Raw genomic sequence first — 27045 nt, forward strand, 5'->3', positions numbered from 1 at the left:
AGGTTGTTTCTTCACTCTGTTGATTACTTTGCTGTACAGAAGCTTTTTAGCTTACTGTAATCCCATTTGTTGATTTTTCCTTTTGTTGCCTGTGCTTTTGAGGTCTTACTCCAAAAAATATTTGCCCCAACAGATGTCCTGAAGTGTTTCCTCAAAGTTTTCTCCTATTAGTTTTATAGTGTGAGGTCTGGGGCCAGGAATGTGGCTCATCTATGTAATTCCAGGACTTTGGGAGGCCAAGGCAGGAGGACTGCTTGAGGCCAAGACTTCAAGACAAGCCTTGGCAACATAGCAAGGCTATGCAGCACAGCAGTTTCCAGCTTATCCTGACTCTCCTTTCCTTTTCTTCCTGCCTGCTAGTCCACCTGACCAAGAGCAGCACTAGGCCCACTAACAGATACCTTGATGGGAACCTACAGAGACAGTAGCTATTCTGAGGCAACACCTCCTCACATTCCCACTTTGGTGGCCAAAAGTGCTTGGCTTCTCAGAAATTTCCTTTAAGATCTCACTTGCTCACCTATGCCAGTGCTTCAGGAGGACTGAGTAGTGACTCCTTTTCTGTTCCTCTAATTCCCTCTTTTGGATCTTCACTTTCCTAGTTCCACTCATAATTGTGTAAGGTCTAATACCTACAGTAAATCCCTTTTCCATAACACTCATATTGGTTCTGTTTCCCAGACTAAACCCTAAGGCAAGGCCAAAGCATAGAACATATCTTAGTCTATTTTGAGCTGCTGTAACAGAATACCATAAACTGGGTAGTTTATAAAGAACAGAAATTTATTTTCCTCACAGCTCTGGAGGCTGGGAAGTCCAAGTTGAGGAGCTGGCATCTTGTGAGGGCCTTCTTGCTGCATTATCCCATGATGGAAGGCAAAAGGGCAAGAGCATAACAGGGGAACAAACTCACCCTTTCATAATGGCACCCATCTGCCCATGAGGGGACATTCAAACCACAGTAGAGCACTTATTTTAAACTTATCTTCTAATACAGGCACACCTTAGAGATATTGTGGGTTCAGTTCCAGACCATCACAATAAAGTGAATATCACAATATTGATGATGATTCCTTTGATCTATTATTTCTCTGAAAAGTCACCTCCTCCAGCAAGGCTTTTCCCAACTACTGTGACTAAAGTTTCATTATGCCCTCTACTATAGGAGCACTTTCATATCAGTTATCAACACCTGAAATTATGTTATTATGATCAACCATCAGAACTTCAACTTTTTTAACACAGAAATTCTGTCTTCTACATCACTGTATTCTCTAGTACCTAAAATCATGACTGGCACATAGTAAGTGCTAATTAAAATATCTATTGAATAAATGTATAGCTTATTGGACTAATTACTGAGAATTACCAAACAAACTAAAATCTGTCAACTAAACATAAAAGACAGAAGTTACAGAAAATGCTAATATATACTAAAACCTGATATTTTATGGAAATCCAACCTTATTTCACTACTAACATATTATATTCATTATCCAAATTAATGGTACATGCATGGGGAGATAATATTAACAGACTCTGCTCTTTGCTGCTAAATACTAGATATAATTCATATATTTCAAATCAAATATTATATTTTAATAAAAGGATTAATGAGAATCATCAGTGAAAAACTATGGCAATTACATTTTTAAAAACAATTCAAATAACTTTTGTTATTAACAATTAATAGTAAGCGCATATAATAAAAAACCATTATTAGTGATTTAACTATTTTTAAATGAAAATGAGGTTTAGCATTATATTAGGAATGTACTATTAGATATTAGAAACCACAGATGTTTAGTTCTAAGTAAACTATTACTATATCCCATCAGCAAAGATATTAATGAAATAAGCTAAATGATGACCAATACTCTTTAAAGAAATGAAATCAATTAGCACAAGTGAAAAGCCAAAAAGTGACACTATAATTCACTTTCCCTACTTTAACTTACTAAACACTTTACAAATTAAAGAATTAGTCACTTTGTTAATGATGTATTTTACTTTAAAGATACTCATTGTATCTACTAATCTTTACTTTTACCTTATTCACTAAGTGGATTTTTTTCTTTTATAGGAGACCATATATGTCTTGGATAAAACTATCTATCACTGCTTGCCACATAGAATTTGAATTTGCAAGAGTTCGGACAGTTGCCAAAAAAGTAAGTATTAAAATATGATGCTAAAACATTGGTTTCCTTTAAATAACTATAGACAATTCTAGAAATGGAAAAAAGGGAAGTATACATTTTAGTCTCAAAATCACATATATTTAAAAATCTTTCTTCACTGATTTTACTAAGAAGCAACTTTAGAAATAAAGCTATTTAATAAAGCTAAAATACTAAACAATAAGTTTATAAAATTAAATGATCATATTGTAAATCACTGCCAGTTTTCCTAATAACTCTTTCCCATAAAATTATATTTATACACAAAAAAAAATCAGGAAATTTTCCCCTTGCAAATAACACATTTGGAGGCAGAAATGAGTAAATGATATTTGTATGCAAAATCAGTAAGGAGTACTCTGTAATGAAAATAATCCTGAGGCAGGTACACTTTTTTAAAATATTTTAATATTTAATATACTTCTAAGTAACGATAACAGTAAGTCATATAGTATAATTTCTTATTCAAATAATTTTTTAAAGAAACCTTACATTAAAAAGTTTATTTTAAAAATAATTCTTACGTTGTTAGTTCAAGTGAATCTTATTATTTATTTATTTATTTATTTATTTATTTGAGACATTGTCTCACTCTGTCGCCCAGGCTAGAGTGCAGTGGTACATCTCAGCTCACTGCAACCTCTGCATCCCAGGTTCAAGCAATTCTCTGCCTCAGCCTCCTGAGTAGCTGGGATTACAGGTGCCTGCCACTACGCCTGGCTAATTTTTGTATTTTTAGTACAGACGAGGTTTCACCATCTTGGCCAGGCTGGTCTTGAACTCCTGACCTCGTGATCCACCCGCCTCGGCCTCCCAAAGTGCAGGAATTACAGATGTGAGCCACCACACTCAGCTCAAGTGAATAATTCTTAAAAATTGAAAGACAATTACTTATTTCTCTAATATGCTTTTTAGTAGAGTACAGGAGCTGCTATGGTCTGAATGTTTGTGTCCCCACAAAACTCACATGTTGAAACCTTAATTCCCAAGGTATAGTATTAGGAAGTGGAACCTTTGGGGGATGATTAGGTCATAAGGGTCCCAGAGAGCTAGCTCGACCCTTCCACTAGGTGAAGACACAGCTAGAATGCACCATCTATGAACCAGTGAGTGGGCCCCTCACCAGACACCAAATCTGCTGGCACCTTGATATTGTATTTCCCAGCCTCCAGACTTAGAAGAAATAAATTTCTGTTTTTTATAAGCTATCCAGTCTCTGGTATTCTGAGATAGCAGCCAGAATGGACTAAGACAGGAGTCAAGTGATCAGCATGGTGTAAAAAGTCAGGAATTTCCACATTTCCTGAATAATTTTTAAATATAAAATTGTAAACTGTTAAGACCACTACAGTAACTTTTGTTTAAAAACATGCTATGCAAGGATGTATGAGTATTTGTATAAATAACAACAGCTAGTACATACGATAAGAATAGTATAAAAGGAAGGGGGACAATGTAGGTGATGAAAGAGGGAGAGGAAGACCCTGGGAAGGAGGAAAAAAGTGTAAAGAGAAAAGAGAGAGAATATGCTTTAAGTTAATGTAGCTAATAAAAATTTAGATTGGACAAATTAAGAGACAGTAATTCATTCTACAAAAAGCCTACTTATGGGGAAAATTAAATGCAAAGTTTCATTCCATCTATAATGCAATATTATTTTTTCATAAAAATATCCATCCATACCTATTTTAAAGAAATACATCTACATAGTAAAATACAGTTTTGTAAAACTTTTGAGTTTACTAAGTCAGATCTAATTTTTTACTTGTAGCATCAATAAAATTTACTTCTGAACCAATAACAACTACATTCAAGGGTCAACAATTTAGCTCCCTGAAATTCAGCATCCCTGAAATTCAATGGAAAGGATTTTCTAATAACATGATCACATTTTTAAACCTATTTAGGGCAACAGTTGGAAATATGTGATGAAGAAACTGAGTAAATTATACAGAAGTGCTCTTCTATATAATTTACTGAGAGGCCAAGGCAGAAGGATCGCTTTAGGCCAGGAGTTCAGGACCAGCCTAAACAACACAGCGAGACCCCCATCTCCACAAAAATTAAATGAAATTAGTAAAATTTAAAATTAGCTGAGTGTGGTGGCATGGGGCTGAGGTTCTAGCTACTTGGGAGGCTGAGGCGGGAGGAATACTTGAGCCCAGGAGTTTGACGCTGCAGTAAGCTATGATTACACCACTGCACTCCAAACTGAGTGACAGAAGGAGGCCCTGTCTCTAAAATACATAAATAAATAAATCACTAACTGGTGGTATAGTGAGGAGCTTATTTCTTCCAAAATATTTGAAAAATATTACTGGACATGACTAAGAAAAGTGTCTCTGGAGTCTTAGAGAAAATAATTTTTTCCCAATATAATTCTCCTATTCCACATAAGTCTTGTAATCCAACCTGCAGAAAGTTGCCATGCACTGTGACTTACTACTTTGTATAATCTAGTTCTCAACCTTTTATAGTCACGTGTGCGAGAAACTCTCAATACCTCTCATTACACACAGTGATTTTCAACATACTATTAAGGAGCTGATTAAAAGTGAGGTCACTTTATGTATAAGGAAATACTATTCTCTGAGTTACATGGTTCAAATAACTCACAAAACCATCTACACGACATCAAAGTGCAGATGGAGTACACAAGTAAAGCCTACTATCAGCTACAAATTCATAAAACTTGGAACTTCCGGGAAAATCAAGCAAATATAAAGAATCTGAATTTAAAAGCCAACCAATACAATAAAAAAGTAATTTTTAAAAGCCTGATTAATTTTTCAGTTAAAATACTCACATAATACTACACACTTGAGAACTTTTAGTACTTAAAATAATGGCTTTTAAAACTTACTTACAACTGTTTAATGAGAACAGGTGACTAAAGAAGCATTTTATACCACAGATGATTAAATGGACTCACCTTGTTAAGAGGTCAGGAAAAAATAAGGAAAAAACAAGTAAAGTGAGTTAACAGGTCAGTAAAGTAATTTGGAAAACTATACATACTTCAAGAAAATTTTATACATTTCCAAAAACACTAAATTTTAAGCTTTTTAAGTCTTCAAAAATACTCTAAAATGTTTTATTTAAAAGATAAAAGTAGAAATTACTCTTAAAAATCAATAAAGTAAAATTTTGAGATACAAAATGGTATACGAGGGGGTAGGGGGAGTTTTCTTTTTAAAAAATAATAATGACAGCTGGGCACGGTCCCAGCACTTTGGGAGGCCAAGGCAGGCGGATCACGAGGTCAGGAGATCGAGACCATCCTGGCTAATACAGTGAAACCCCGTCTCTACTAAAAATACAAAAAATTAGCCGGGCGTGGTGGTGGCCACCTGTAGTCCCAGCTACTCGGGAGGCTGAGGCAGGAGAATGGCGTGAACCCAGGATGCGGAGCTTGCAGTGAGCAGAGATTGCGCCACTGCACTCCAGCCTGGGCTACAGAGCGAGATTCCACCTCAAATAATAATAATAATAATGACTAAAAGAAACTCGTGAAGTTTAATATCAATGTGAAAAATTACTATAAAATGATTTTAGCCCCACTTGTTAAGAAACTATTATACATTATTATATGCCGTTTCTTTTCTAGTACACCAAATAATCATTTGATATTAGGTGCTTTACATTATAAATGAGCTAGTTTGTTTATTTATTTATTTATTTTAGGTCTCACTCTGCAGCCCAGGCTGGAGTGCAGTGGAATAAACATAGCTCCTTGCAACCTTGAGGTCCTGGGCTCCAGCGATCCTCCCACCTTAGCCTCCCAAGTAGCTAGGACTACAGGTGCACACCACCACATCTGGCTAATTTTTTTTTTTTTTAGTTTTGTATGGAGATGGGGTCTCACCATATTGCCCAGGCTGGTCTCAAACTCCTGGGCTCAAGCAATTCTCACATCTCAGCCTCCCAAAGTGCTGGGATTACAGGTGTGAGCTAATGGGCCCAGCCCTAATTTGTTTTTAAATCCAAAAATAAATCAACAAGAGAAGCTAGCACTCTTTTAATATTTTAAAATATTTTCTGCATAGCTTCCCCAAATATTAGCATTCTAATTGTGACCAGCATTATAGGTTTTAATGAGTCTAATCCAAGTAAATAATAAACAAATGATCATGAAAACTGTAAGAAATAATCATTGGTGTATGCTCCATAAATAGTTATCAAGTTTACCTTTAAATTGCATGTTTAGTTTTTCCTTACAACTTAACACTAGATACAGGAAACTCTAGAAGTCATAAACAAAGACTAAACAAAATCCCCTCTTCTTGCCAAAATGTGTACATAATTGCAGTAGACTTGTGCTGAATATACATATATGTTACATACATGTCTCTTATTCTATACAAAATCTCAGCAAATATTTTCCCACAGAGCAGGAAGAATTTTTTCTCTCAAATGGAAAGTTTTTGCCCATTAAAAAGGTTATCTTAAATAGCCCTAAAGAAATATGTTCTGAAAATAACAATTGTATCATATTCCACTTATTATTTTCCATATGAAAACATCAATAAAATAAGTTTACCAGAGTCAATAAGCCTGTTCAATGAACACTGAAAAATACAAATTTATCCAGAGTGATTACAAATGAAAATGTGTGCTATTTCAAAATTACATGCACCTCTTTAAAAATCAGGGCAATTAATAGAGCACTTAAATCATATTAGCTAAGTTCAAATTTAGCCCCTAGACAATACTTAAAATTTCCTTATTCCTTTATACTATTTTACAAAATAATAAATTACTTGATTATCATAATTTTCTTTTGCTACTTATTTCAAACTATAAAGTCAGGACTGCAAACTGATGTAGGAATCTTATATTATTGGTCTACACCTAATTATTTATAAACATTAATGGAAACAACACTGTTCCAATCCACTACAACAATTTCCTTCTATTTTACAAGTAAAAACTTCTAACCCATCTCAACAACAAATCATATTTTAAATTTGGGTTTGAAAACATGTATTAGAGGCACATTTTTAAAAACAAGTACAGTATGAAATCCTGCTTTTCAGTGAGCCAGTGAATTTGTTTATTTGTTTTTATGAATATTTGGTTTACTTCCTTCTTCTGGGTAAGATTAGTATGCAATTCTCATTCTTCTTTAGCAAGTTAAAAACCTACAGACCTAAACTATACGAAAACTTAATTTGGTATTGCTAGATGAAGACAGTTAAGCTAGCACCAAAAGAATAACTGTACTAAATTTTAACACTATTCATTAACAATTCCATTTTCCTGAGTTTGCGTTTGTTCTTTGGCATTGGTTTAGGATATAATCCATTTTTCAGAAGATGTTCCTTGCTGAGGCGAATTTGGGCACCATGCTGAAGTTGAAAAGAGCACAAAGCTTGAAGAGGGCGAAGCAAAGTCTGTTAAGAGAAAAAAGACACTAAAAAAGTATCTGTGACAAATCATGATATTCTATCTACATTTTTCATTCAGAAATAGGAGTTATTATGTTTCTTTTATTATGATTGGCTTTTAACTATGAGAAGCAATAGGCACTCTGATAAATATATAATTATTTCTAGATAAATAATGTCTTTAAAATTCATACCTTAATATCACACTAAGGAATTTTAGTAAAAAGATACAAATACTGATTTTCCATATAGGTAATAAAGTCTGATATTAGTTTTATATACTAACTTATTTAAATACCAGGAAAAACTGTTGCCATTATAATTGAATCCATAACAAGCAGACTAAACAAGACATTTAAATACAAAGATAAGTACACCAAAATAGTCAATTCAGTTTCTATGACAAATTAATGCAAGCTTACTGACACCTGATAACAATTAGATGATGGCAGCAATGGGTAAACGGTTTGCTTTTTCTCTCATATTAGTGCCATGGACCACATACAAGTTAGATACCCAGGTCTTGGTGCATTTGAAATCATTCTAACAATATCTGAACTGTCTAAATTCAAATACCTATAGGCCAGCCACATAACAGAAACAGGTAAACTGGGTGGATCTTTACAAGCCAACAGAGAATAGTGGCGGTTGTAATACAACTGGAGTTATTCAAATTCAAAAATTTAAAAAAATAACAACGTTATGCCAGTGTTTTAAACATATTTTGGGTGAGATTCATTCCTTGGGCCTGAGACCCCTGATGAAGATGTTTTCAAAAATAATAGCAAAAAAACTTAATTAAACAGATTGTTAAAGGAGCACAAAAGAAACAAAGAAAAAACTGATAGATTCAACTACAAAAAATTCACAATGTCTACGTGAAATGTATTAACCCACAAAGAAAACCCCACATGAATTAACAAATGCAGTAAGGGTTCTCTCACATGCGGCCAAATATCATTCCTAATTATAATACACACTCTCACATCTATAATCCCAGCATTTTGGGAGGCTGATGCACAACATAAGTGGTAGAAAAAGGGCTTAATAGCTTTAATTTACAATGAACTCTTAAAAATTGTGATAGTCACTAGTAGTTGCTTCTTTGTATTCATTATTTTCTCCCTTATTAAAATAATTCAAATTATATTCAAGGTAGCAATGTGTCCAGCTACTAATATTACATTGACTAATCACCCAATCTATCCAAGAAGATGTAACTAGAAGTCCTTGGATGGGGCTTCTAGAAATACTCTTTAAAGGGGACAAACTTAGCAGGCATAGGTTTTTGTCCTTTTTTCCTGCCTAGAAAATAATTGCTGAAGGTAGGACAAGCATCATGTGACTACTAGGCAATAAACATGAAGATTAAAGCCAAATACATAAGATGATGGACAGAAAGAAAAGAAAACTTGTCCCTGAAGTCTTTTTCAAGCTGCATTCCCAGTCAGGACTGCCCACCTCAGCATTTCTGATTTACAGGAGAAAAAGAAAACCCCATGTGAATTATCCACTGCAGTAAGGGCTCTCTTACATGCAGGCAAATATAATTCCTTACTGTAATATATACCCCCATGTCTGTAATCCCAGCATTTTGGGAGGCTGATGCAGGAGGACTGCTTGAGCCCAGCAGTTTGAGACCAGCCTAGGCAACAGGGCAAGACCCTGTTTCTATTAAAAAAAAGAAAATAGAAAAAATTAGCCAGACATGGTGGTGTGCACCTGTGGTCCCAGCGACTCGGGAGGCTGAGGCAGGAGGATCGCTTGAGCCTGGGAGGTCAAGGTGGCAGTGAGCCACGATCATACCACTGCATTCCAGCCTCAGTGACAGAATGAGAAACTTTCTTCTTCTTCTTTTTTTTTTTTTGAGACAGAGTCTTGCTCTGTCACCCAGGCTGGAGTGCAGTGGCACAATCTCAGCTCACTGCAACCTCCGCCTCCTGGGTTCAAGTGATTCTTCTGCCTCAGCCTCCCGAGTAGCTGGGACTACAGGTGCACGCCACCACGCCCAGCTTATTTTTGTATTTTTAGTAGAGACGGGGTTTCACCATGTTGGCCAGGCTGGTCTCGAACTCCTGACCTCGTGATCTGCCCACCTCGGCCTCCCAAAGTGCTGGGATTACAGGTGCAAGCCACTGCATCTGGCCCAGAATGAGAAATGAAAGAAAGAAAAGGAAGGAAGGAAAAGAAAGGGAAAGGGAAGGGAAAAGGAAGGAAGGGAGGGAGGGAGGGAGGCAGGGAGGGAGGGAGGGAGGGAGGGAGGGAGGGAGGGAGGAAGGAAGGAAGGAAGGAAGGAAGGAAGGAAGGAAGGAAGGAAGGAAGGAAGGAGAGATAGAAAAAAGGTAAACATCTTAGAAAGGCTCTGCACAATATTATTGTAGAAAACTCCTTATGCATGCTCCCATAATTTATTTTAATGAGGAAAACAAGACAGGGAATGCTAAAATAACTATATATGACTTTACATACTTTACAGAGTCAGCACAGTGGACTGTATTCTGAAACACTGTACCTAGGAAACATACCTAGGATGACATACAGACCAAGACAACTGAAGATTCTATTGATATTTTATGACATTTATTATATTCCTGTATACAGAAGAAAACTCATATTCTTATGGTCAAAAGATTCCAACTTTTACATCCTGAAGATAAGATTCTATCAATTTACTGAGGTAATGAAGAGAATGAATTTTGGAAACAGGCAGATCTGGATTAGATCCCCACTCCATCTCTGTTGGTACTCCCTACAGCTGTTCACAAATAGGCCAGACCTCCTTCTTGATACATGAGCAGATTGGCATTTTCTATCCCTTTTTAAATTTAGGCACAGCCATATAACTTGCTTTGGTTAATGAAATGTGAGTACAACTAATACGTGTCACCTTAGGGCAGAAGCATTAAAAGTGGTATAGGATTCACCACCTTCCTTGCTCCTTCCTTGATGAAAGTTGGATGAATTATCCAGACAGTTCCTCCATCAGGTTGGGTGCCTGAGTGACTGCAATCAGCAGAGGTCCTCAGGGTAATCCCACTGGACAAACAGCATGAGAAATGCACAAACTTTTGTCATCTTATGTGATTTCAACTTTATAGAGTTTTAAAGTTGTAGCCTATCCTAGTAAATCCTTTTTGCTGCATGTGAAAAGTGACAGTTTTCAAGGAACCATTACTACCAACTGCAGATATTGGGTAGAGCCAAAACATTCAGGCTATAGCAGGAGGTTTTGCCACATCTATCTTTAAAAATTCCTATGATAAAACTTCGTAAGTAGAAAAGGTTCTGTAATAAAAAAGAACCCCAAGCTAAAGGCTTCCAAGGTATGAAAAGTCCTGGTAAATACTGCAGTAGCTAATGAAAGCCACCACCTTTTAGTTGACTTTCTTTTGCCAATCTACAGGCAAAAATTACAGAGGAAAAGAAGGGCAAAAGGATTAACTCTTTTTGAGTGCCTGTGTTGACAACTGTGGCAATTACTCATTATTATCTCAGTTTTTGAAATACTATGAGGTAGCTATTTGTATATTACAGATAAGAACACAAGTACAAAGAAATTACGTGGTCTGCCCACTTGCAAAAAGTGATGATAATAAGTTGTAATTCAAAACTACATCAAAATCTACATCGTGCTACTTTCACGCAGCCATGCTTTCAGGTGCTTGAAAAACTGCTCTAGAATAAAGAGTGAGGATGAGACAACAGACTAACAAAGCTATTCTGTGCCAAGTTCTTCATTTTGAGGAGCCCTGCCTCTATAGAATGAAGCCAAGTGAAAATTTACTCTCCTCTGGCAGGCACGGTAGCTCAGGCCTGTAATTCCAACATTTTGGCAGGCCAAGGCGGGTGGATCGCTTAAATCCCCTAGGAGTTCAAGACCAATTTGGGCAACATGAGACTCCCCCCGCCTCTCCCATCTCTACAAAAAATACAAAAATTAGCTGGGCATGGTGGCATGCACCTGTAGTCCCAGCTACTGGGGAGGCTGAGGTGGGAGGATCACTTAAACCCAGGAGGCAGAAGTTGCAGTAAATCAAGATCACGCCACTACACTCCAGCCTGGCTGACAGAGCAAGACTCTGTTGGAAAAGAAAAAGAAAAAAAGAAAAAGAAAAGCAAAGGAAAGTGAAGCAAAGAGAAGAGGAAAAAGAAAGGAAAAAGAAAAAGAAAATTTACTATTCTCCCCCACCATCTTAAGGTTTTATTAGAATGCCCCTGATAAAAGGTTATTGGGAAAAAGTATATGTCATCACTTTCCTCCCCAGGAGAGAAAGAAAACACCTATGTTTAGGGCAGACTGATACTGCATTTCACAAAGATGCTAATTTACTATCGTAACTAGATGCTAATTTTTTTCTCGTAACTAGATTTGAAAAGGCTGGATGTGGGATTCCCCCACTAAGAAAACAGCTTTTACTATAAATTGTGGCTGGAAGCAATTTTTGCCATCTGTAATAATAAGTAACTTGAGATGTTTTATTACGTATTTCTTCTGCTCACTCTCCCACCATGTTATCAGTACCTCCCAAATCCCAGGTTTGACTGTCAAATATCCTTTTTCTACTGCTGGCCACTGCAGTACAATTACTCCTGGCAACCAAAGCAAGCAGAATGAGGGCTCTAAGACCTCACTATTACTTTGGGACTTTATGTTTAATTTCATCTACAGACAACAATAACAAAAGCTGAAGAGATAATGGGTCCTGTCACCATTCTGTTATCTTAAACTTTGCCTTTTGTTAGATATTACACTCAGAATGTATTTTGCAAGTCTCAAGTTGTCACAATAAGGATTCCTTTTTTGTTTTTTTTTTTAAGATATCACATCACAAAGCACAATATAGCAAGATTCAAGTCAGCCTGTGGCTTTATGTCATCAATAAATGCCTTGGGTTATATAAAACAATAGAATTAATGAAAGAATGAAAAAACGCTGATGGAGAAGAGGCCCTAAAACAACATGAAGAAAGTTGTCCTGACTATATAATGTTATATCATTTTTTCAAAAAGTTCCTCATCAGTTAACTTTGAAAGAATTCATTCTAATACTCTGTAGAGTCTAGAACATTTGTAAAATAAAGCCTGAAACATTCTTAGCTAATAGGGTTCCTAATATAATGGTATATTAATTTTTAAATTTATCTTTTTTTACAAGTAGATGGTACATTAATTAACATAATGTACAAAATAATATAAAACTGGAGAGAAGGGAGCACCAGCAGAATTAGTAGTAGTAGTAGTAGTAGTAGTAGTACAAACCCTATCCATAACTGTAACCCTATTATTCTACAACTACTATTACCATAACCACCACCACTACTAACATTAAAGGTTACATTTAGGATTGCAGTAAAGATCCAATTCCAATTGTGGGAATAAGAGATGTAAGTCCATAGGGAATTCTTTCCAGAACCCAAAAGGGGAGAAAAGTAAGCTTTAAATCTATAGCTAAGGAATATATTTTTCCCTCAAAATTTGAACTTTCAATGGGTCCTTGTTTGGTCTGATGTTGTCTGATCCTAGAGTTTTACATCAACAAAAAAGAAAACACAGAGACTGTAGAGAAAGCAAGTTTAAACAACAGCACTGGGTTACATAATTCTATTAAGACACCTGTGAAGAGTGTGTATGTATATATATTTGCTTAAGAATATACAGAAATGATGGTAAATAAAACAGAAAGATACATATGGGGTATATAAAGTACTATATTCATGGCTAGGGACATGGGAGTAGGTGACATGGTTAGAGGAGATGGAAAGGTGTCTGAGAACACTCCCTGCTCATTTAAAGTAAGAATCTATGGTCCTTCATGAATTTTTTTTCAAAGGCAGAGAAAGTGAAATTGCCTAGACCCTAAACAAAGTCTGCTCAAACACACGCACGCACACACACAAACACAAAAAGCCTACTTTTTTCAAAAGAAAAAAAAAAAAAGTCTCCAACTCTGACATATTCCACAGCTTAGGGTAGAGGAGAGGAAAAAAGTAATTCAATGCCTGCTTCTCACATTCTTTAACACTCCTTGCTTTTGATAACTTTTTGTTTTCTTTAGGATTAGTATCTTGGTAGCTAATACATTTACTCTGAACTAAGCTTTCATCTATTATTGAAATTTCCTTCGTGTTTAAGGCATACTCATAACTGTAACCATAATGGATAATGAGAAAGAAAGAAGGCAGGAAAGAGTACCTCATGCGCATGTGTATGTGCGTGTGTGCATGCATGTGTTCATACTGTGTTTTGAAGGGAGAGTTATAAATCCCTTTTAGTTGTGCTCATTAGCCTCTGACTTTCTTCATGAGTTGTATTTATCAAAACTTTTCAATAATTAAAAAACCCTAACAATTTAGGTTTTATTTCACCATCTTTTCTTTTGCTACAAATGCTGTTTCTTATATGTTCCAAAAGACTGAGATGTTAGTAAGCACACTGAAACATTATTCTTTGCTGATGATTATTAATTATATATGAAATCATCATGCTTTCATAGAAATTAAATGAAATAATTTCAGGTTATAACATTTTCATATTCTCTAGGCATTTTTTTTTCAAGAAAAATGTCTTTTTTACATTCTAAGCAAGGTTAACATGAGAAACAGAAAGTTGGTATACCTCCTCAAATAACGGCACCAATGCAAAAATAAAAATGTTGCTATAGAATGTTCTTTTAACTAAAAAGAAGAAAAGACTGAGCACAAGAGAACACAAAATACCAAAAAGAGAAAAGAAAACACTAAAAGAAAAATCTAGCCAAAAAACTACTTAATGTTGTGCTACTTAAATGTAATTTAGCATATTACAAATGCTGTTTGCACAGCTTAGTATGAATATTTAAATAATGCAATCTGGAATGCTAAACACACACAGAAAAACACCAGAGGGGAAAGAAGGTTATAAAAGTACATAAATTTCTATCACAGAAGATTCTACTTGTCACATGAGTTACACATTTAACAAGCATGTCTAAATCTTCTATGTAAAATCTAAGAAAACTCCCACTTTCAAAAACTATAACCTTACAAAGACGTACCTCTTGTATGTAATTATTTTTCTCCAAGATGGAAAGAGCAACAGCTGCACACTCCAGTGTAGAAAGGCATCTATTAGTTGGCTGCATCCGAATTACATACTGACTAGAAATGCTAGTTTTTAATTGCACCTGAAATCAAAAACAAAATAGACTGTAATTTTTGCTTTAAATTTAAAATTATAAAGTTTGTGTTTTAAATACTAATTACTTTCCTTCCAAAACTGCCAGCAGCTTAGAAGTATTAAATGTATCAATATCTTTTATGTATAACATCCTTTTGTTGTTATCGTTAAATAGTAGAAGCAAGAAGATAGCTATACAGAAGAAGACATATCCACAATATATACAACCAAAGTAAAAAGACTAATAATCCCCTTGCAGTAAAGAGTGAACATACACTTCACAAAAGAAGTCATAAGAATGGCAAATAGGTACACAAAAAAGTGTTCAACATGATCTAATGTCAATTAAAACCACAATGGGGTAACATTTCACACTCAGTAGAGTAGCTAAAATAAAAAAGGCTGCAGCTAAAATCAAAAAGGCTACAAGGCTACAGTAACCAAAATAGCAAGGTACTGGTACCAAAACAGATATATAAACCAATGAAACAGAACAGAGGCCTCAGAAATAACGCCACACATCTACAAACATCTGATCTTTGACAAACCTGACACAAGCAATGGGGGAAGGATTCCCTATTTAATAAATGGTGTTGGGAAAACTGGCTAGCCATATGCAGAAAACTGAAACTGGACCCCTTCCTTACACCTTATACAAAAATTAACTCAAGATGCATTGAAGACTTAAGCATAAAACCTTAAACCATAAAAACCCTAGAAGAAAACCTAGGCCATACCATCCAGGACACAGGCATGGGCAAAGACTTTATGACTAAAACACTAAAGCAATGGCAACGAAAGTCAAAATTGACAAACAGGATCTAATTAAACTAAAGAGCTTCTGCACAGCAAATGAAACTATCATCAGAGTGAACAGGCAACCTACAGAATGGAAGAAAAATTTTGCAATCTATCCATCTGACAAAGGGCTAATATCCAGAATCTACAAGGAACTTAAACAAATTTACAAGAAAAGAGCAAACAACCCCACCAAAAAGTGGGCAAAGGATATGAACAGACACTTCTCAAAAGTATACATTAATGTGGCCAACAAACATAAGAAAAAATCTCATCATCACTGGTCATTAGAGAAATACAAATCAAAACCACAATGAGATACCATCTCACTCCAGCTGGAATGGTGATCATTAAAAAGTCAGGAAACAACATATACTGGAGAGGATCTAGAGAAATAGGAACACTTTTACACTGTTGGGGGGACTGTAAACTAGTTCAACCATTGTAGAAGACAGTATGGGAATTCCTCAAGGATCTACAACCGGAAACACCATTTGACCCAGCAATCCCATTACTGGGTATATAGCCAAAGGATTATAAATCATTCTACTATAAAGATGCATGCACACATATGTTTATTGCAGCATTATTCACAATAGCAAAGACTTGAAACCAACCCAAATGCCTATCAATGACAGACTGGATAAAGAAAATGTGGCACATATACACCCTGGAATACTCTGCAGACATAAAAAAAGGATGAGTTCATGTCCTTTGCAGGGACATGGATGAAGCTGGAAACCATCATTCTCAGTAAACTAACACAGGAATCGAAAACCAAACACCGCATGTTCTCACTTGTAAGTGGGAGTTGAACAATGAGAACACATGGACACCGGGAGGGGAACATCACACACCAGGGCCTGTTGCGGGGTGTGGGGGCTATGGGAGGGATAGCATTAGTAGAAATACCTAATGTAGATGATGGGTTGAGCAAACCACCATGGCACGTGTATACCTATGTAACAAACCTGCACATCCTGCACATGTATCCCAGAACTTAAAGTATAATAATTAAAAAAAAGAAAATGAAAAAAAATAAAAAATAAAAAATGGGGAAAGAACTCCCTAGTCAATAAATGGTGCTGGGATAACTGGTTAACCATATGCAAAAGAATGAAACTGGATCTTTACATATCACCATACACAAAAATTAATTCAAGATGGCCAGGTGGGGTGGCTCACACCTGTAATCCCAGCACTTTGGGAGGCCGAGGCTGGCAGATCACTTGAGGCCAGGAGTTTGAGACCAGCCTGGCTCACATGGTGAAACCCTGTCTCTAACAAAAATACAAAAAAAAAAAATTGCCAGGTGTGGTGGCATGCGCCTATAATCCCAGCTACTTGGGAGGCTGAGGGAGGAGAATCACTTGAGCTCTGGAGACAGAGGTTGCAGTGAGTCAAGATGGTACCACTGCACTCCAGACTGGGTGACAGAGCCAGACTCCACCTCAAAAAAATAAAAAGATTAATTCAAGATGGATTAAAGACTAAAATGTAAGGCCAAGGACTACAGAAATCCTAGAAGAAAACCTAGGAAATACCCTCTGGATATCAACCTTGGCAAAGAATTTATTACTAAGTCCTCAAAAGCAACTGCTACAAAAGTAAGAGTTGGCAAGTAGAATCTAATTAAACTAAAAAGCTTCTGCACAGAAAAAGAAACTATCAACACAGCAATCTGAAAACCTACAGAATGGGTGAAATTATTTGCAAACTATGCATCCAACAAAGCTCTAATATCCAGAATCTACAAGGAGTTTAAACAAATTTCAAGCAAAAAACAAAGAACCCCATTAAAATGTGGGCAAAGGATGTGAAAATACATTTTTCAAAAGAGGACATACATGTGGCCAATAAGCAGATGAAAAAATGCTCAGTATCATTAATCTTTAGAGAAATGCAAATCAAAACCACAATGAGGCTGGGTGCAGTGGCTCAGGTCTATAATCCCAGCACTTTCAGAGGCTGAGGTGGGTGGATCACCTGAGGCTGGGAGTTCAAGACCAGCCTGGCCAACATGGTGAAACCCAATCTCTACTAAAAATACAAAAATTAGCCAGGCATGGTGGTACATATCTGTGGAGAATCGCTTGAACCCAAGAGGCAGAGATTGCAGTGAGCCAACATCATGCCACTGCACTCCAGCCTGGGCAAAAGAGTGAGACCCTATCTCAAAAAAAAAAAAGAAAAAAGAAAAAACTATCGGGGTAACCCACTCCCAATATTTCAACATAGGTTCTTTCTATTTTCCTTAAGTGTTGGCCAGTCTGAGAAATAAAGAGAAAGAGTACAAAGAGAGGAATTTTACAGCTGGGCCGCCAGGGGTGACATCACATATCGGTAGGACCGTGATGCCCACCTGAGCCGCAAAACCAGCAAGTTTTATTAAGGATTTCAAAAGGGGAGGGGGTGTATGAACAGGGAGTAGGTCACAAAGATCACAAGCTTCAAAGGGCAAAAAGAACAAAGATCACATGCTTCTGAGGAAACAGCGCAAGGACAAAATCAGGAACTCCTGATAAGGGTCTATGTTCAGCTGTGTACGTATTGTCTTGATAAACATCTTAACAGAAAACAGGGTTTGACAATGAGAACACATGGACACAGGAAGGGGAACATCACACACTGGGGCCTGTTGTGGGGTGAGGTGAGGGGGGAGGGATAGCATTTGGAGATATACCTAATGTTAAATGACGAGTTACTGGGTGCAGCACACCAACATGGCACATGTATACATATGTAACTAACCTGCACATTGTGCACATGTACCCTAAAACTTAAAGTATAATAAAAAAAGAAAAAAGAAAACAGGGTTCAAGACCATAGAATAGGTCTGACCTCAAATTTACCAGGGCTGGGGTTTTCCCAATCCTAGTAAGCCTGAGGGTACTGCAGGAGACCAGGGCATATCTCAGTCCTTATCTCAATCGCATAGGACAGACACTCCCAGAGCGGCAGTTTATAGACCTCCCTCCAGAAATGCAATTCTCTTCCTGGAGTATTAATATCAATATTCCTTGCTAGGAAAAGAATTTAGCGATATCTCTCCTACTTGCAAGTCCGTTTATAGGCTCTCTGCAAAAAGAAAAATACGGCTCTTTTTGCCCGACCCCACAGGCAGTCAGACCTTATGGTTGTCTTCCCTTGTTCCCTAAAATCACTGTTATTCTGTTCAATTTTCAAGGCGTACTGATTTCATATTGTTCAAACACACCATTTTACAATCAATTTGTACAGTTAACGCAATCATCACAGGGTCTTGAGGTGATGTACATCCTCAGCTTACGAAGATAACAGGATGAAGAGATTAAAGTAAGACAGGTGTAAGAAATTATAAGAGTATTATTAAGGAAGTGATAAACGTCCATGAAATCTTCACAATTTATGTTCCTGTGCCGTGGCTCCAGCTGTTCCCTCCATTCAGGGTCCCTGATTTCCCACAACAAAAAATCACAATAAGATACCACCTCACACAAGTCAGAAGGGCTATTATCAAAAAGTCAAAAAACAGCAGATGCTAGCAAGAGGTTATGGAGAAAAGGAAATGTTTATACACTGCTTGCGGGAATGTAAATTAATTCAGCCACTGTGGAAAGTGGTGTGGTGATTTCTCAAAGAAATTAAAACTGAACTATCAATTGACCCAGAAATCTCATTATTGGATATATATATATATCTAAAGGAATATAAATTGTTCTATCATAATGATGCAGGTACTCGTATGTTGATTGCAGCACTATTCACAATAGCAAAGGCATGGAATCAACCATGATGGATTGAATAAAGAAAATGTGGTACATATACATCATGGAACACTATGCATTCATAAAAAAAATGAAATCGTGTCCTTTGCAGCAACATGGATGCAGCTGGACACCATTATCCTATGTGAATTAATGCAGGAACAGAAAACCAAACCACATGTTCTCATATGTAAGTGAAAGTTAAGTACTGGGTACACATGGGCATAAAGACAGGAACACAGACACTGGAGACTACTAGAGAGAGGAGAGAGGAAGTGGGGCAAGTGCTAAAAACTACCTATCAGGTATTATGCTCACTACCTGGGTGACAGTATCATTCATACCCTAAACCTCAGCATCACACAATACACCCATGCAACAAACCTGCACATGTACCCCCTGATCTAAAATACAAGTTGAAAATATTTTCTTAAGTTAAAAAATAACAGATGTTGGCAACGCTGCAGAGAAAAGGAGATGCTTATACGCTGTTGGTGAGAATGTAAATTAGTTCAGCCACTATAGAAATTAGTTTAGAGATTTCTCAAACAAATGAAAATAGAACCACCATTCAACTCAGCAATCCAATTACCGGCTATACACACAAAGGAAAATAAATCATTCTACCAAAAAGATACATGCACTCATATGTTCATTGCAGCCCTATTCATAATAGCAAAGACATGGAATCAACCTAGGTGCCCATCATTGGTGGACTGGATAAAGAAAATATGGTACATTTGCATTATGGAATACTACACAGCCATAAAAAGAATGAAATCATGTCCTTTGCAGCAACGTGATGCTCCTGGAGGCCATTATCCTAAGCAAATTAACACAGAAAATGAAAATCAAATACTGCATGCTCTCTCTCATAATTGGGAGCTAAACACTGGGTACACACAGACATAAAGATAGGAACCACAGACACAGCGGGGAGGAGGGCAAGGATTGAAAAACTATGTATTGGGTACTATGCTCACTACCTAGGTGACCCCAAATCTAAACGTCAGGCAATATACCCTTGTAACAAACCTGCACATGTACCCTCTGAATCTACAAAGTTAAAAATTTTAATACTTAAGTTTAGGGGGTTTTGTGACTTTACTGGGGAAGAAGATGTGAGGATAAGGAGTGGAGAAAGGGACTGTTTAAAAAGGTTAAGCATTAGTGTCTGAATTCAAGCTTACAAAGTTGATAAACAACTACTTTAATCACGTATTAACTTTTAGTTGGAAAACTTTAAATTGGTAAACAAGTATTATTAGTCATAATTTATATCTTTGGAGGAACTTTGGTAGTTTACAAAGTGGAAGTAGCTCACTTACAGCATACGAATATTATAAGAATTATAAATTTAGACATTTTTTCACATTATGAAAAATAGAATACATTTCCATTTAACCTGAGAAATCTATAAAAACTGCTTAGACTTTTGATCCAAATAAGAATTGTGTTTAATTTATAAAATATGTCATGCTTATCTAATCCTTTCCTAGGACTAGTAAAAGGATTGCTTTCTTTTATTCTATGCAACTGTAATCTTTTTTTAATAATGCAAAATCTGAAAACCTTATGTCAAAATATTGTCATTAATTTCTCTTAGGATACAGGAAAAATTCAACCAGAGCAAAACCTGGCATGTTATTGAAATCGACATCAAGAATATAAATAAATTATGTTTTCCAAACATTATGCCTCAATTTAAAGTGACATTTTTAGAGCACTCATTTAGGAAAAAAAAATTCTAAAGAGAATAAACATGTAATTTTTTAAATTATATAGTCATATAAGAAAAGTGGATGTTAAAAAGACCTTTTCTACAAGTGGGAGCAATAAGCTTATTGTTATAATGCTACTAAGATTTTGTGGTTATTTGTCACACAACAGTACTGTGGCAATGTGTAAATGATACTTTCACATGGCAAAAAAAAAAAAGATTTCTGGGCTTAATCCCAGCTACTTATCCCAGTATGGGATTATTTGTCTAATCACATACACACAAAAGCAAACACACACAAAAACATCAAAATGGAGATTTATTCTCCCATAAAAATGGAGATATATCATAATCTTCAAGGTAGTCAACTCAAGAAATAGGTATAAACTTGATACTATGGGAAACTAGTGTTCCATTATCAATTACAGCATTCATATGTTTCTAAAATATTTCACATTCTATATAAAGTTATACTTTTTTAAAGATTTTAATCATGGAAATATGGTTTTAATAACCATATAATTTATATTTTGTTCCTTTAAAATTAAAATGTTGACTGGGCACAGTGGCTCACACCTGTAATCTCAGCAACAGGAGGCCAAGGTGGGAAGAGTTTGAGACTAGCTTGGGCAACAGGCCAGTGCCCAGGTATTAGCCATGGTTAGCCAAGCGCGGTGGCAAGCACCTGTAGTCCCAGTTACTCGGGAGCCTGCGGCAAGAGGATCACCTGCACCTGGGAGGTTGAGGCTGCAGTGAGCCATGACTGTGCCACTGCACTTCAGCGTGGATGACAAAGCAAAACTCGGTCTCAAAAAAAAATAACCATCATCATCATTTTCGGACCTATAACTAAGTGTAAATACGTAATTACACTAAGTTACAGGTCCTAAAAGAAATTCTAAAAAAAGACAGTGTCTTGCAGAGGCAGTGTCTTGCAGGCAAGTGATATTTATCGCACAGCTTTTAAAATTAACTTTTACTTAAAGCAAGTGATATGGGACTTTTTAAAATTTTATTTATTTTCTTTATTTAGCCCATTCCTGTTGAATGCGGGCAACTGTTTAATAATACTGCATATAAACAGATACCAAGTATATTATACCAATAAAGAAAACACTAACCTAAATTTAGACTTATTAAAATACTGATGAAAGATAAAGATGTTCATCTGAAAGTCTGCAATGGGAGTAAACATTGGGCCTGGTGATTGGCAAGAATATCTTTAGTATCAAGATTGACATGACAGCTTAATAGGATAGCATATAACTCAAGGTTACCACCCTTGTTAGAAATATATTGTAAACATTTTGCGTTTGTTATTTTACTTTCTATAATAATCTTTTCTAAACAGAAAAAAATGCATGTTAATTATTAAAGACCTACAAGATTTAGAAATGCATAATATAAAAAGTGAAGTGCCCTGTAATATCACCAGCCAGAGAAAACGACTATTTACTTCAAGGTATTTACTTTTCCAACACCTTAATTTTCAAAATATGATTATAAAATTTTTAATATTTATAAAATAGGTAATAATTGAGTTAGGAAGTATAAGACTAAAAATGACATCCTTGAATCTTCTAATAACCATTTAAGAAATTGAATATATCCAAAATGATTGACACTGTCAGTATGCTCCTCCCAGTACACTCCAGAGAAAGAGAATCAAGATCCATCCAAGTTCACTTATGAATGTCCGTAATAGAACAGTAAAAGTTCTCCTAATAAACCCAACTTTTCTGAAATAGCCATTACTCTAAATTTTTAATAATTCTCTTACTTTTTGGTATCCTAAATAAGACACTGTTCAATTTTGCCTATTTTTGAACTTTATAAAAAGGTTATATATTCTTCTATAACTTGTCTTTTTAACACTGTTATCTCAGGTATTCATCCATATTATTCCTATAGCTGCAGTATATTTATTTTATTTCTATCTTACAGTATCCCTGTCTGTGAATTTCCCACAATTTATGTATTCATTGAAATATTTGGGATCTTTAAAGTTACTTACTATTATAAACAAAGTAATAAAAATTAACATATCTTGGTCTAGACGTACAAGAGTGTCACTAGAGTACACGCCTAGGAGTGGAACTGATTTAAGTACTAGGTTAAGCACATTTGCAATATCATGAAACAATGACAAACTGTTTTTCAAAGTAGTTATATTATATACACCCTTCAGTTCTGAATCAGAGTTCTGTCTGTTCCATGTCATCTCCTACATTTAGTATTATCAGACTTTTAAAAATGTTTGCCATATTTTGTATTTTTCTTTACTAAATTATTCATCAGTTTATAAAGCTATTTTATATCCTTTACCTTCACTCCAATGAGGCTTAGAATTTTTTTTTTTTTTTTTTTTTTTTTTTTGGGATGGAGTTTCGCTCTTGTTGCCCAGGCTGGAGTACAATGGCACAATCTCGGCTCACTGCAACCTCTGCCTCCCGGGTTCAACAGACTCTCCCGCCTCAGCCTCCCAAGTAGCTGGGATTACAGGCACCTGCCACCACGCCCAGCTAATTTTTTTTTTGTATTTTTAGTAGAGACAGGGTTTCACCATGTTGGCCAGGCTGGTCTCAAATACCTGACCTCAGGTGATCTGCCCACCTCAGCCTCCCAAAGTGCTGGGATTACAGGCGTTAGCCACCACGCCCAGCAGCTTAGATTTTTACTGTTCATGTTATAAACGAAGAAATGTAGATGCACACGTATACTTCCATTAAAAAAAAGTTTGAAAATTGCAAGCGATCTTAATAGCAGTCTCTACTCTGCCACTAACTAGATGAATGAACTTTCCTATTCATGTGTGTGGGGGTGTGTATATGTGTGTGTTAAGCTTTTGTGTTTTTTTAAATTAAGTATAACCTCTATGTGTACATACGTATATATATATAATATAGCGTGTATAAGTCTTAATATGTGTCCGGCTTGATACATTTTACAAAATGAAAATTTTTACTTTGGCCGTATGTTGGGGGTTTTTTGCAGTTTCCTAATGACAAATGCTATTAAGACTTTTGTCATATGCTCATTGGCCATATATCGTTTCTTGTAAAATGCCTGTTTAAATCTTTTACCCATTTTACAAAAATTGGGCTGTCTTCTTATTAATTTTTAGGAGTCTTTATATATTACAAATGTCTTCTCACTGTGAATTGTTTTCACTCTAGTGTCTTTTGATAACTAGAAGTTATTGATTTTAATGAAACATAATTTATAAATATTTTACTTTACGGTTACTGCTTTTCATATTGTGTTTAAGGAATCTTAAACACCAAAATCACCTAAAAGAAAAGGAAACAGTAACTAGCAGATACACAGCGCTGGGCATGTGCCTGTTCCCACTAGCCAGAGTGGAAAGTCTGATGATTCACATAGTATTGAGTGAAGTACACAGAAGTCTTTCCTCTGTAGTAGAGAATAGGTAGCTCTAGAATGAACACATGAAAACTGGTTGTGCAACTGGACTTACTGCTTCCTCTTACATATCTGCCATCATCAAGCGACTATGCCTGGGATAGTTTACAGATGTATGAAAAGCAAGCAGAACAGAATTGAATCTTATCAGTGGCCTAACCAGCCTGTGCTCGTTATAACAGTAAACCAACCAAGATTAGCAGAACTGCCTAGAAGACACCCAAGTGACCCCAATGTGGGAGCAATAAGCTTATTGTTATAATGCTACTAAGATTTTGTGGTTATTTGTCACACAACAGTATTGTGGCAATGTGTAACTGATACTTTCACATGGCAAAAAAAAAAAAGATTTCTGGGCTTAGAGTGACTACAGAGCTTTGCAATACTTCAAAATGAGATTTTCTGTCAATTAAAATAAGAGGGTTGATTTAGAGAAAAGGTACTTAATGGAATTTAAGGGTTTCAGAAAAGAATATCTATATTCAGATAAGCTATATAATTTCAATAAAAGCTTTCCCCACCCAAGTTTCTAATGTTGACACAGACCAGTCTTTAATAACACAAGAACTGTTTGAGCTGGTGAGAAGTCTCTCAGGAGAAAAGTGTGATTGTCTTTTCGGTGTCTGTTTTAGAAAATCATGTGAGTTAGAGGTTCTTCACCAATCTTAAAAACTTTGTATTACTGAACTTTTCAAACATACCCCAAAAGGAAAATAATATAATGAAGACCTATGTATGTATTATGCACATTCCAGAATTAACAACATTTTGCCAATCCTGCCTGTTGTAACCCCCCTAGTTCCTTGCTATCTTTTTTTAAGACTATATTAAAGCAAATTACAAACTTCTTGCTATTTTATTCCTATAAGCTTCTGTATACAAGCATAGGTGATTACTATTTAAAATCATTACCACACTTTTATTACACCTAACAGAATTAGCAATTATACCCTAGTATCATCAAACAAATTTCTCAACTGTCTCAAAACAAATACAGCTGGTATTTTCAAACTATGATCCAAACAAGGTCCACACATTGCAGTTAGCTGTTAGGTTTCTTAAGCCTCCTTTATATCATCCAATTCCTTCTTTTAAGTAAGAAAACTTCAAAGGTGGTGTGCTGATTATTTCCCATTGTATCACATTATGAGGTACATAATGTCTGGTTATCCCACCTTTAGTGGTGCTAAAATTCATCATTAGTTTGTGTCAACACCCTGACTCTTCCATAATAAAGTTTTCCACTCACTCACCTAATGGTTGAGCATCTATTGATAATCTCTTCCTAAAACTATTATTTCAGTGGAGGATTGCATGACTATAATTTTTCTAAGTCTAGATTTCCTCGGTATCTAGCTGGAATTCTTGAAGGAAAAAAAAAAAAAAAAACCTCTTCAAGTACCTGGTAACCCTGAAATACAGTTTCTGTAGAAAAGGCAGGATAAATAAAGGGAAAGAATCACATATTCATTATTTTCAGATTAATGAGTTAATAATCTCATAAATGTCAATGAAGATCAATATTTGATTTTTCACTTATTTTTAACGTAGCATTTTAAAGTATCATAAAGTATTATGAATTCATGGCATATGTTTTACATGTTGCATATAGTATACATTTTTTAATGTTTTGATCCATTCCAGACATTAAAATTTTAGATACTCAAATTATCCCATCTTATGGATCCCTTCAATTGGCTCCTGCAGCCTTTTGCTATAATATCATTAGTTCTGATGTCATCTTTGGCCCAGCACCAATAATTTGGTTCATTTGTTTCATTTTTAATGACTGCCATTTTTATATAAATTATTTATTAATATGAAATAGTCACACAGTTGCATAGCCAAACTGTGTAATAAGATAAGCTTATAGAAGTTTGGTTTCAAGGTCTGTCCCCTCTACTTATTGCTTTCCTCCCTCATAGGTAACATTTTTGGTTTGCCCGTCTACCACTTTTTAATAAAAATATGAATAAATATTTAGTATATAAAAATATAGGCCAGACACCATGGCTCACACTTGTAATCTCACCACTTTGGGAGGCCAAGACAGGAGGATCACGTGAGCCCAGGAATTCAAAACCAGCCTAGGCAACATAATAAATCCCTATCTCTACAAAAAACACAAAAATTAGCCAGGTGTGGTAGCATGCACCTGCAGTCCCAGATACTTGGGGAGCTGAGGCGGGAGGATAGCTTGAGCCCAGGAATGCACCTGCAGTCCCAGCTACTTGGGGAGCTGAGGTGGGAGGATAGCTTGAGCCCAGGAAGTTGAGGCTGCAGTGAGCCATGATCATGCCACTGTACTCCAGCCAGACTACTACAGAGTGAGACCCTGTCTCAAAAAATAAATAAAAAAATATATAAATATATATTAGTTATACTGCTATAACTCATATTATATAAAAGCATAGTATGTTTATAATGTGTTGTATTTATTAATATATTATAATCTTAAATGAATATATAACATATAAATTAACATTCCTTTCTTACACAAAAGGTAAGCTATAAACATTGTTCTGTACTTTGCACTTTTCATTTAAATTACTCTTAAAAGTATCTAAATATCATTCCTTTTCATATTTTTTATATTTCTTTTTATAATAGTATAATACTTGATTGCATAGCTATAC

General features: G+C 35.7%; 1 protein-coding gene across 2 annotated transcripts in view; it reads right to left on the minus strand.

Moving 5' to 3' along the window:
* Positions 1–2568: 2568 nt before the first annotated feature.
* DTWD2 (DTW domain containing 2) overlaps positions 2569–27045 on the minus strand; it is a 150623-nt gene continuing 126146 nt past the window's right edge. For both annotated transcript variants that reach the window (XM_054489792.2, XM_054489793.2), the window contains exons 5-6: positions 14601–14729; positions 2569–7573 (exon numbers count right to left, since the gene is read on the minus strand). In XM_054489792.2, the coding sequence (XP_054345767.1) occupies positions 7403–7573; positions 14601–14729 (300 nt within the window). In that variant the 3' untranslated portion in view covers positions 2569–7402. The remainder of the gene's footprint in view (positions 7574–14600; positions 14730–27045) is intronic.

This window comes from Pongo pygmaeus, chromosome 4, assembly GCF_028885625.2.
Source record: "Pongo pygmaeus isolate AG05252 chromosome 4, NHGRI_mPonPyg2-v2.0_pri, whole genome shotgun sequence".
NCBI lineage: Eukaryota > Metazoa > Chordata > Mammalia > Primates > Hominidae > Pongo > Pongo pygmaeus.